The following is a 13149-nucleotide window of genomic DNA, read 5'->3' as shown; positions in this document are numbered from 1 at the left end:
ATTTTGAATGTACATTCTAAAACATTGTTCCATATTTCTTTTTATAGTCTGCCAGAAATTAATCTAAAAAATCATTAAAAAAAATTCTGATGTGTTATTCTCTATCCATACAATAAAAATAGTTAGCCAATTAAAGCATTTTACATATCCCAGCGTATGGCAGTCAGTGATCCTCGCGAAAATACAGCGTGTCCCCAGGTAACAAATAGGATGGTATTATATTATATCTTGTACATAAGTTGGAAAATACTGAAAAATCAATTGGTTACTGCACCTCTTCAGTATTGTAATAAATGGCACCATAAGCACATAGGCCAATTGCTAAAAGCAGGGAGAGCGAGTGAACTAATCCACATTCATAGAAACAAATGTATACAGGACATGCAGGCCAGGCTTTCGAATTGAATATTATTGGAGCTTGTTTGTGTGTATGCATGCCCATAAATTGGGTCCTCATATTCCAGAAATGGCCTATGTGAGTTTAGCATTTGGAGATGTGTGTCTCAAAAGTCTAGTGACAAAATCTAAATGTGATGGGACAATGGCCACCTTGAGCGGCTAAGTTCCATGGATGAGGGGTTCAGGAGCTTTATTCTGAAAGGTTTCTGTAAGAAGTGGGTGGTGGGACATGAACATTAGGGAACAATAGCTATGGAACTGCGGTTAATTGGATCATGTAGTCAGACATTGCCTAGTAAGTGCTGAGGGGGTCAGTACTGTAAGTGATAAAGCTCGAGTGAAATTCAGTACAGGAGTTGGAATGTTGTGTTATAGCTGCACAAAGCGCTTGTGAGACCGCACTTGGAAAAGTGTTTGTGGTTCCGATCACTGTGCTACACTTGAGCTTAAGCTAGAGAGGGTTCAGAAAAGATTCACAAGGATTTTGCTGGAAATGGAGGTCTTGAGTTGCAATGTGAGATTGGATAGGAAGGTTTAGACTCCGTATGAAGGCCAAATGCAGATAAGGTAGGCACCTTGGTCTTCTCCCTGGATTGAAGAAGGCTTGGGGAGTGATCTTACATAGTTTGTCAAATCGTGAGGGGTATTGATATAGTTACAGCTTTTTCACCCAGGGAATGGGGAGTCTAAAATTAAAGGGCATAATTTTAAGTTGAGAGGGGAAAGATTCAGAGGGGACTGAGCGGTAACTTTTTCACTCATAGTGGGTACGTGAATAAGTGGTAGAGGCAAATCAGAATATGCCTAAGAAAGGTTGCCAAACGCAGGTAAGTGGGATGAGTTAAAGTTCGCACTTTGGTCAGCATAGACAAGTTGGGCTGAGGGGCCTATCTATAACACTGACACCATGCACATTCAAAACTATGGTTAAATATATATATTTTTTAACTTGCCAGCCTTCCAGTTTGAATTAAAAATATAATTGCACTTGTGTAATGCTGGAAAAAAAATGACATTTGTCCAATTAAATTTCCAGAGATGGGGTTTACAAAGGAGTAGTGATGTTAAACTAGGATAATTTGGCCATGCATTGTGAAGATGGAGCTGTTTAGAACACCTCTGTTAGATGGACATTGTAAGGATTCTTGGGACAGAAGTCATTGTAGTGTCGTAGATCAGAGTTAAATGAACATCACATCATGAATGTGCTCAGGCTGTTCAGAAAATGGACTTAAAATTTGGATTAAAAACTTATTCCTATCTTTGAGAATAAAACGTGTTTTTACTTTGAAGCCTGTTTGTATGCTAGATATCGATGTAGACCAAAAGACACGGAAGCAGAATTAGGCCATTCAGCCCATCGAGTCCACTCTGCCATTTCATCATGGCTGATCCCAGATCCCATTCAACCCCATACACCTACCCTCTCACTATATCCCTTGATGTCCCGACCAATCAGGAATTATCAAATTCTGCTTTGAATATACCCAAGGACTTGGCCCCCATCACAGTCTATTGCAGAACATTCCACAGATTCTCCTCTCTTTGGCTAAAAAAAAACCTCCTTAACTTCTATTCTAAAAGGTCTCCCCTCAATTTTGACAACTAGACTATCCTTTAGTTCTGGATACCCTCCCCCCCCCCACCATAGGAAACATCCCCTCCACATCCACCTTGTTTAGTCCTTTCAACATTCGGCAGGTTCCAGTGAGTACAGGCCCAAAGCTGCCAATGCACCTCTTATGTTAACCACTTCATTTTCGGAATCATCCTTGTGAACCTCCTCTGGACTCTCTCCAATGACAACACATCCTTTCTGAGATAAGGGCCCAAAGCTATTGACTGTAGAGAATAAGCACATGGCATAACTAAGACTACTGAACTTTTGGTTTATAATATCTTTGACACTGGGATGTAATAGTATATCCTTTTGATATTTAATTCATTCATTCTGCCTTTCTTGATCAGCCTTAGTTTTGCTGAAACCCTTTCAAGATTGACCTTCTGCTCAGCACTTTCCCTGTGATAATCACAATACTGTAATATATACTGTGTAGCTATTTACTGATTTTAACGTCAGATGACCAAAATATTAGTATTATTGATACATTCCATAAGTTAACAAATAACTAATGCACATGCTGAATTGCTAGCCCTTGGATATAAGTAATGGCTTTAATATAACGGTGTCCTGACCTCTTGTTTGATAATGCACCTAGGATGTCAAGGGATTTTGTTGCACAAGATTTTATTCCATAAAGCTTGGTCGCTTTTAAAGCCTCTTGGAGGAACGAGAGTTGTAAACTAAGGGAAGAGATTTGAGAATTCCAGGCACAGCTAGCAGTGGTAGCATTTTCAGGATAGCTTTCAGGAAACACAAAATTGTAGGTGCATCTCTGCAGATACTACGCTGAAGTCTAGTTCAATTTTGCCTGATTCTGTTGGAAGAGGCTGCAAATAATATAGTCTGTGTTTGCGGGAAGTTGAAAATTTTTGGATTCAGCTAAAATTGTGGTGTTTGTGTCAGTGGGACTACAGGTGCTTACTTTCATAACACCATGAAGTTTTTAGCAAATTAATTTCTGCAATAAACAAAGAATAATTGTGAAAATTCTGAAATTACTGATAGTATTGTATAATGTAACCTACCTACCATAGTCCTACCCTTATTGGTACAGTAACAATGGAGGTTTTAAAATTATGATTAATTGTAGTGTATTCAAAAAACATGATTGCATTTCAGCCTATCTGTAGTAGAACTGTACAGTTTGAGCATTGCAATGTGTGTGTTGGACAGAATTTGCCTTTAATTCTAAATATTTTAGCAGTGTGCATTTCTTTGTGGCAGTCTTGTGTGGTAAACAGTTCCTGTTCAGATTGTGCATCTTTCTAAAGATTCTTTCTGTGTTGTTTTCAGGTTTTCCAGTTGGAATATTGAGATGCAGATATAAGTGAAGAATGATGTAATCTTAAATTGACCCTTCGCACTTATGAGACGATGGCATTCTCAGGCAATCCACAGTGAGCCTGTTAATCCAGTAAGGAGCATTGCCAGTAAAAAAAAACTTTACAATTTATAGATCATTGAAATGGATTTTACATTTCTACGTCAATTACAATCTACATGACATCATTAAGTTTCTGCTATAATGAAGTGGCTAATTCTTTGAATACAACTAACCCATAATTTGGGGACAGCACTGTGCTACCATGGATGATGAAAAATCTAGGACTCAGATGGTAACTGCTGAGAAGCTGGTGGGACTACTGGAAAATGACATAGAGAAAGTGCTAGTTATTGACAGTCGTTCTTTTGTTGAGTACAATGCCTCGCATATTTTGTATGCTGTGAATATTAATTGCTCAAAGCTCATGAAAAGAAGACTTGAACAAGACAAAGTACAAATCATAGAACTCATCCAGCATTCTGCAAAACAAAAGGTAGGATTATGATAGAAAAATAAAACTAGAGAATATCCAGTAAATTTACTTTCAAACTCCAATTGTGATAGATTTAGAAGTGTCTTCTTGTATGTCCAATGATGACTAAATATTTGTGGTTTTGCAATATGAGTGTAATATTTGATTTGAATCCACCTTTGATGTTTGGCATGAACCTGTAATACAGCTGTTTTAAAATAATGTGGGAACAGGTTAGTGTTGAATTAATTTAATGCTTTAAAGATTTGAAAGGATGAATTTCAATTTAATGTGTTTCTACATTTCCATTCCTTTGCAAATTTAAAATATATTATGAATTTTGTTTCTGTGATAATTAAGACTTAGAGTAAAGGTTTCACATAATTGCGCTTATGTTGCATGCCATTCCAAACGACTGATCTTCCATCTTTTTTATCTCTCCTTTTCCTTCTGTTCCTTTTTCTTTCTGACAGCCTAGCATTCCTTTAAGTGCATTGACCTCTCTCCCCCCTGTGGTAGTGAGTCACCATTCAAGATGAGTCTTTCTCCTCAATTCAATTTTTAAAAATTTATTCACAACTTGCTTATTTGTTGCTTCTAGTTTTTAGTCTCAGCAATAGGAAGAAATATCTTTTAAAAAAACTTGATCAGATTAATCTCTCTGTCTTCTGCTTTCTACACAATCTTCCTGAAAATACTTGTTCAAAGTGTTTAGAATGTTTTAAAATGTGCCTGGAGTTAGAGGACAGTATTCCAGTAATTCTTGTTTTAAATTGTTGAAACAGGGATTCAATCAGAGAATTGTTTTTTTTTTGAGCAGGAACCATTCCTCCATTGAGTCTGTGGCAGCTGCAAGTAGAACAAGCTCTCAACTTCTACAGACCTACTTATTTACCCTCTGATATCTATGCAATTCCCCTGGAATGCCCTGGTTTGCTGTGACTTTTGCCACTCACACACGTCACCCTATCTAAATTAGTTTTGACCATGCACACCTCTATCAAATCTCAGTCCTTGCTCAGCCTTGTGGCTGACCTTGTAGCTGGCTCCAATCCCTCATTCCTGTAAAGTAAATTCATGTAAAGTAAATTCAGTGCACAGCACCTAGAGTGAAATGACTAGAGCTAGGCACAGTTCCCCATATATGATCTAACTGTTTAAATGAAAATAAATTTGAATTCTGATTCTTGCAACTACTTTTTTATGCTTTTGGAAGTTTTAATTTCCTCTCCTCCATATTCATTTTCTTCTGAAGAAAATTATTATCCACCAGGCCAAGGAAGCTACCTGCAGCATGTGTCCATCATGTTGGAATGATGGACAGCGAGGCCTCCAATCCCTTGAAAGCCCATATATCAGTTTCTATCTGTAATTGTGCACTAATTATACAAACCTTGACTTGTAACAAGATCACCTTTTTATGTAACCAGTTGGACATGCCCTTTTAACAATGACTGTTGCCACATCACTATAAAAGTGTTCTTGCTACAACTAACACAAGCAAAATGCTGGAGGACCTCTGCAGGCCAGGCAGCATCTTTGGAAAAGAGTACAGTTGATGTTTCAGGATGAGACCCTTCGGCAGAACTGTGCTCTTTTCCATAAATGTTGTCTGGCCTGCTGAGCTGCTCCAGCATTTGTGCATGTTGCTTGGATTTCCAGCGTCTGCAGATTTTTCTCTTGATGTGATTGGCTTTCGGCAACTGTAATTTTTTTTCCCTCTCTTTGTGAGTATCAGGAGATGCCCTGCAAGGTAAAAAGCCATGCAGGAGCAGCAATACCGAAGAGAGATTAGAACCAGTAGTGGGAAGGTTACAATGAAGAGCACAGTGGGTTATCGATCCTTTTACCCAACACCCTCCATGGACAAAAATAAGGTGGACAAACACATCAGAGAGAGATGCTCCAGTAAGCTGCAGTGTAGCAATGGGCTGAGAGGTCTGGTCCACGGGCTTACTGGAGGGAAGGCACCCATAGCCACAGTGGACTGTTGAGGGTCACCATTTCTTATTGGAGCCAATGCGGATGCTGTTGTGCATGCTTGGCTAACGGCAAGTACATGAGGATGATGGAGGACATCCAGGCCTGCATGGGAGGTTGTGTGGAGTCAGGATACTATGACCACCTCCTTAGGACATTGAGAATTCCTTTTTAAATGAGGCTTTGGTATTAGTCCCCTCACATAGATCTCTCTTGAAAGGGTGAAGCTTCAGTACAATGTATTTCTGCCTGTTAAGCAATGTCAACCTGATCTGGTTGACATGTGATGATTCATCTCTGTTATATAGCTGTAGCTTCAAGCTATAAGGGAATATTGACATTGCACCAGGAACCTGCTTTATGTTCTTGCTGAGCAGAGGTCGCGAGTACAAGGATATTACTCATCAGCAGCTCATTCTCAAAGGACAACAGGATGCTGTGAGTGATGTGGTGGTGAGACATCTGTTGGCCTGCTAACTAGCCTTCATACATCAAAGACGTTGAGTGTAAAAGTTGGGAGGTAATGGTGTTATCGTATAGGATTCCAGTAAAAGCTAAGCTGTACTTAGAATATTATGTTCAGCTTAGGATAGATGAAGAGAAGATTTATAAGGATGTTCAGGACTTGTGGGACTGAGTTATAGGAGAGGGTGGACAGGCTAGGACTTTATTCCTTATAGTGTAGGAGACTAGGAGGTGATCTTGTAGAGCTGCAAGAAATAATGTGGGGCCTAGATAGGGTGAATGCAATCAGTTTCTTTCCCCCCAGCATTGGGGAATCAAGAACTAGAGGGCATATGTTTTAAGATGAGGGGGAAGTTTTAATAGGAACTTAAGGAGCAACTTTTTCATATACAAAGTGTAGTATCTATGCGGAATAAGCTGCTGAGCAAGAAGTTGAGGCTTAATAACTTTTAAAATACAGACGGACTAAAAAGGATTAGAAGATTATGGGCCAAATGTTAGTAAATGAGACTAGCTTGATGAAGCACCGTGTTCAACATGGGTTGAGCTGAAGGGCTCACTTCCATGTTTTATAACTGACTAACAAAGAGGAAACAACTAAATATTCAGGAAGTGTGAATATAATCAAAAATGGTCAAGCATGATTTTATAAAAGGTAAATCATGTTTGAAAAATTTGCTCAAATTCTTCATGGACATGACAAGGAGAGTTGATGGAGTGGAATCTGTAGATGTCAGACTCTTTAGATTTCCAAAAGATGAGAGTAAAGGACAGTACCTGGGAATGGCAACAGATATTCTGCATTTTACATAGTTGAATTACAGAAAATTATTGATTGATTATATAACATTGTCCTTGTCAAAATATTTCTCAATTAAACTTCCAATGGAGTTGATCAAATTGAAAATGTTCTAGTGTTTATGTGGGGATATGGATCCTATACAAAGTTAGGTCTAGCACGGGGTTTGGGATTCAAAATATTTACAAAAGCCATAGATATCCTTGCTTAATTGTTTATGGTTTTGCTTAATTCAGAAACATATATATATAGCTTTGTTGTCTTTGACAGCCAGCAAAGCTGGCAGTGGAGTTCTTGAATGTGTCATTAGGGACCACCACTCTGACTTCATTGCTGATTCAGGACACTTCAGGCAAGCAAGATAAGTCTTCTGCACCTGGATTAGGTCATTTTGGGCCTGGGGTGACTGTGGGTAGCTGTTGTGTGTAAAATCTCACCTGATATCAGCTAATGTGATGACCAGGAAGGAGAGTTCAGTGATTTAGATTTGACTGGATAAAGGGAGCAGTGCAATGGTTTTGTTGGAAGGCTGAGAACCTGGTGAAGTGAGCAGAGAAAAAAAGGGAAATCACAAGAGAACTTGTGATTAGAAGAAAGTTATTGAAATTTGGCCCACTGGGTAAGGAAGGGCACAGTTGATTAGAAGCTCTCAATTCTAGTGAAGGGAAGTCCATGATCAGTTTGAACTTTAATAAAATGCTTGCATTGACTGAAAACCTTGCATGCTCTCAGAACATCACAAAAAGTCCTGTGTTCACATCGAACATTTTGAATATGTGGTTCAACAGTTCTGCTTTCAGCAAAGTGACTTTTAAGTTATTTCCATTTGGTTGTTTTGTGAATATTTTGCAAAAAAAACTTTCATTGTTGTTGGTAGATATCATTATCAGCAGATTGTGTTTTGTATCAGTTTAAATTTTGTACTTTACAGCTATATGTTCTGTTAAATTGCACTGGAAAAAATAAAGGTATTAAACATAATATATATAAGCAAACAGAAAGCTACCAGTGACTAATAATTGAAATTATCCATTTTCATTTTGCATCTGAATTACGATATTTAGCTCCTAGTAATTGGTCAAAATTCAACATGGGGCATAATGTAGACTTGGTTTTTTTAAAAAAATTCTCTCTTCTTATGATTATACCGTCTATATAGAAATTAGATATCCAAAAGGTTATTCTTCCCTCTAAGACGAAACAACAAGTGCAATGGGATTTCCAAACTGATGAGATCATACCAGATGAAACTGTGTAAGTTTTGAGTTAATAGCTACACATGCATGTGCCCAGCAGAAGATCCCTAAGAATATAAAAATAATCTGTCTGATTTACAGATTTTTCTTTAACTAAAATTGTAATGAGCTTTGTCCTATTAATTGGAATACGGATTTGATTTTTGATGATATTTCAAACCTAGAGGAAACATTGAAGAAGTGTACTAAGTTCCTTACTAGATTTCATTTTATCCAATATAGTGTTGTAGGTAACATTCTTTCTTTGTTTAATGATGCATAGAATTATAGTTCCTAGAACTTTTATGTCCATCTATGCTAAAAGAATGTATACTATACAGCATATGGATTTGATAATAAGTGAGCAGGAACTTAAAAGAAACACAAAAATGTTATTTTGCTGAATCTTTAAAATTTTATAACAGGAATCATTATTTCTCACCTGCATAAAAATATTGATGATTGAAGGAATTATTTAACATTTATTAATCATGTATTCCCACTGCCATTACAGATTGAGTTTGATGCCAAACAAGAGGTAGTTGTATATGACCAATGCACACAGGATGTCAGTCGGCTGTCTTCGGACTGCTTTCTTTCTGTTCTTCTGAGCAAACTGGAGAAGAAGTTTAACAACGTGTTCCTCCTGACGGGTAGGATTCACTATTTTCTGAAATGTTCTATATAAAATCCCAGAGCTATTAGCAAATAAGAGGAGGCCAGGTGGGTTTTTGGGTCCATGGTAAGTGGATTTCAGCTTGACCCTTCTCTTTGACTTAAAACAACTTGGAGAACACGTCTCATAGTGTTGCTGACAGTAAGTTGAATGATGCATTTTATAAAGTTATGTAATGTAGAAATATTAAGCTGTGTAACAACTAGATTGCTCAGCTTTACTTCCGTGTGAACAAGTCTAATCCGGACCTAATTTCAGCTGGACAAAAGCTGAATTCCAGAATTGATTTGAGAGTATTTGCCTTTCATAGTTAAATCAACAGCTGACAGGGTGAGGCCGAAGATTTGACATCAAAGGGAAGAATCTCTCCTGCCAGGAAACATACCAAGCATGACCTGAGTTAGATGAGGCTGTGGCTGTTGAAGTTCAGTCACCTGTCCTAAGACATTGTCTCCCAATTCCTTTCATCTTCAACTGTTTCATCAATGACATTATTTCTAACTTGAGGATATAAGTAGAGATGGTTGTTGCTTGTAGATAATTCAATTCCATCCTCAAATAAGGAAGCACCAGGATGCAGTGAAAACCTGGACAACAACCATCTCCAGTACGGGAAGGTATAATCAAGTTCCCATGATATTCATTGGCATTATCAAATCAAGTCCCATGCCATTGTGACTGAGTAAACTGAGGCACATGGAAGCTGTAACAGAGAAATATAAAGGTCTTTATTCGCACAGCAGATCTTCTGGGAAGAGAGACGATGTAGGAGTAGAACTAGGCCATTTGGCCCATCGAGTCTGCTCTGCCATTTCATTATGATCCATTTCCCTCTTAGGCCAATCTCCTGCCTTCACTCTGTATCCTTTCATGCTCAATTAATGAAGAATCTATCAACCTCTGCTTTATATATACCCAATAACTTGGCCTCCACAGCTGCCAATAGCAACAAATTCCACAGATTCACCACTCTCTGGTTAAAGAAATTCCTCCTCATCTCCATTCTAAATGGACCTCCCTCTATTCTGAAGCTGTATTCTCTGTTTTAGGTTCCCCCACCATAGGAAGCATCCTCTCCATTTCCACTCTGTCAAGGCCTTTCAACATTTTGATAGGTTTCAATGAGATTCCCCCCCTCCCCCATCATTCTTTTGAATTCCAGTGAGTGTAGGCCCCAAGTCATCAAATGCTTCTCATATGATAAGCCTTTCACTTCCAGAATCATTTTTGTGAAGAACTGTCTCCAATGTCAGCCCATCCATTCTTAAATAAAGGGCCCAAAACTGCTCTCAACATTCCATGAGGCCTCAACAGTGCCTGATAAAGCCTCAGCATTACATACTTGCTTTTATATTCTCATCCTCGTGAAATGAATGCTAACATTGCATTTGCCTTTGTTGCCACTGACTCAACTTGCAAGATAACCTTTGCAAGTCCCAAGTCCCTTTGCACCCAGTTGCTCTCAATGTTTGAATTTTCTCTCCATTTAGAAAATAATCTGTTATTTTGTTGATTATACCAAAGTGCCTGACCACAACACCATACAATTTCTGATTCTTTATTCTACCTGCCGCCACTTTGCCCATTCTTCTAATCCATCTTAAGTCATTCTGTAGTATCTCTCCTTCCTCAACACTACCTGCCCTCCAGTTGTCTTTGTATCACTTGCAAACTTGGCCACAAAGCCATCAATTCCATCATCAAAATCATTGACATGTAATGTAAAAGGAAGTGGTCCTAACACAGACCTTGTGGAACACCACTATTCACCAGCAGCTAACCAGAAAAGTCTCATTTTATGCCCACTCTTTGTCTCCTGCCAGTCAGCCAATGCTCTATCCATACTAGTATCTTTCCTGTAATACCATGGGCTCTTGTTAAGCAGTGTCATGTGTGACACCCTGTCAAAGGCCTTCTGAATATCTAAGTACACAACATCCACCGATTCTCCTCTGTCTATCCTGTTTGTTATTTCTTCAAAGAATTCCAACAGATTTGTCAGGCAAGATTTTCCCTTGAGGAGATTTATGCTGACTTTAGCCTATTTTATCATGCGCCTCCAAGTACCCCCAAACCACATCCTTAACAATTGACTCAAATATTTTCCTAACCACTGAGGTCACACTAACTGACCTATAACAAACTTTGAATACTCAAAACTGATGTTCTGTCCAAATGCTTTGACCACAAATTGAAGTCACCCAAAATATAGCCCTTTTGTTAACCGGTGAGAGATGTCTCACTGAATATAAACTAGCCAGAATATTAAGTGATAAAACCGACTTGTCCTGAACTGTGTATTAAATGTTGGGAGTACGCATTTAACAATTTATTAATAAAGAAGATAGCCACTTAATATCTTCCCTGATCTTGTCCTTAAATTTTCAAAAAGCACCATTTAACATGAGCATTTGTCTACGGTCTTTGCCTGCATAGTCTCAATGAGACTGAATCAGAACAGAGCCACTGAACTTACCAGTTGAAGTTAAATTGTGAATAGGTTTTATTTCCTGAAGGACATTTCTGTCCTGATTTTAATGAATATCTGCTGTCCATAATTTAATAACTCTAGAATAATCCCTAACAGCCATTAATATTTTGGGAGTCTCCATTGTGATGGAATACTTTCTACAGATTAAATTTAAAGTTTGCTAACCATGGCAAAGCAACTTTCTTGATTTGCACTCATTTTGCCAGACTAAGTATTCAGTCTCCACCATTAGTGCAGTGTGGCTGTAGTGTCTTATCTACCAGTGAGCTGAAGCAATCCAAAATGGCTTCTTAAATAGCAGCTGGGGTTCTCTACTAGCTAGGTAAATAAATACAAGCGCCACCTATAAATTCTGTTCAAAATTGCACATCTTGATGTTGAAATATTTTGCATTTCTTTCAACACTGGTCTAAATACTAAAATTCTGCAAACAATGGCATAGTGGAAGTATTTCTCCACAAGGAATCACTGTACCAACTTCTTTCATCACTGCCTTCAAGAGGGCAATTGGTGAAGAGAAAATGTCTACATTCCCTTATGAATATTATAGTCTAAACATTTTCTAAGTTGAAAATTGACAGAACAGTTAATGGCATGGAAATTCACATTAATCTATGTGGTTCCTGTAGCATGATGGACAGAAATGTATTCTAGATGGTGAATTTTGCCAGAGAAGAATTTGCTAATATGTCTTGTAATCCATTACATATAATCAAAACCACTAATTTGTAATTGTAGCCAGTTTCTTGTAATTGTAACCTCCCAAAAAAAAAATGAATGTGAGGAGATGGGTTAGGTATTGGTCGATTGAGTGGATAGTGAGTTAGGAATGTAAGTAATGGAAAAATAATACTTAAAACAATTTAACTCTCATTTCAGAAAAATGGGTTAATTTATTCAGGAGCTTAAAATTAATATGTAATAATTCTCAATTTATAAGAAAAAACACATTACTTGATTAAGATGCAATGTATCAAATTACTTAACCACTTAAGACCTCAATTTTTGTCACATTTCAAGAACTTGAAGTACTTTAGTAAAGAACTAATAGAAAACATTTGGCAAAATGTTTCATCACAACATAAGATATTGATGTATTGGCTTGAAAGCTTCAGCTCTCCTAAAGGCGAGGTGCTGAATGAGTTATGGTAATCTGCTTTCCCTAACACAGAATTCAGTTCATCTCGTGCAAAGTGAAAGTAATTAACAAAAGATTTTATTTTTATAATGATTAAAAGATGCTTTCGAATGCACAGTTGATTGAACAGTATTTTCAGTCAGATTTCCTGCCCTGTGTGTTAAACTTGTGGCAATGGCTTCATTGGTTAAATGAGGGGATCAATTAAGCCAGCGAAGTTCTCAGTTTCTTAGTTTGAAACATCCCATCCAGATTCAAAAGTTCAAAGTAAGTGTAAAGTAAGTGTGTGTGTATTTATTTATTTTTTTCTGCAGTAAGACTCACTGCTCTATAATTTCCTGAGCTATCTCTACTCTTTCTTGAATAAAGGAACAACATCTGCAACCCTCCAATCCTCCAGAACCTCTCCCGTCCCCATTGATGATGCAAAGATCATCGCCAGAGGCTCAGCAATCTCCACCCTCGCCTCCCACATTAGCCTGGGGTACATCCCATCCGGTCAATGGTGACTTATCCAACTTAATGCTTTCCAAAAGCTCCAGCACA

The 13149-nt window shown here is 37.9% G+C and overlaps 1 protein-coding gene across 2 annotated transcripts in view; it reads left to right on the top strand.

Moving 5' to 3' along the window:
- The window catches only part of dusp16 (dual specificity phosphatase 16), a 58746-nt gene that overhangs the window by 31067 nt on the left and 14530 nt on the right, over positions 1–13149 (top strand). For both annotated transcript variants that reach the window (XM_059978209.1, XM_059978208.1), the window contains exons 2-3: positions 3317–3840; positions 8813–8951. In XM_059978209.1, coding sequence (XP_059834192.1) covers positions 3610–3840; positions 8813–8951 — 370 coding nt within the window. In that variant the 5' untranslated portion in view covers positions 3317–3609. The remainder of the gene's footprint in view (positions 1–3316; positions 3841–8812; positions 8952–13149) is intronic.

Source organism: Hypanus sabinus, chromosome 8 (assembly GCF_030144855.1).
Source record: "Hypanus sabinus isolate sHypSab1 chromosome 8, sHypSab1.hap1, whole genome shotgun sequence".
Taxonomy (NCBI): Eukaryota; Metazoa; Chordata; class Chondrichthyes; order Myliobatiformes; family Dasyatidae; genus Hypanus; species Hypanus sabinus.
The sequence above is the reverse complement of the archived record's forward strand: the minus strand, read 5'-3'. Positions and strand labels throughout refer to the sequence as shown.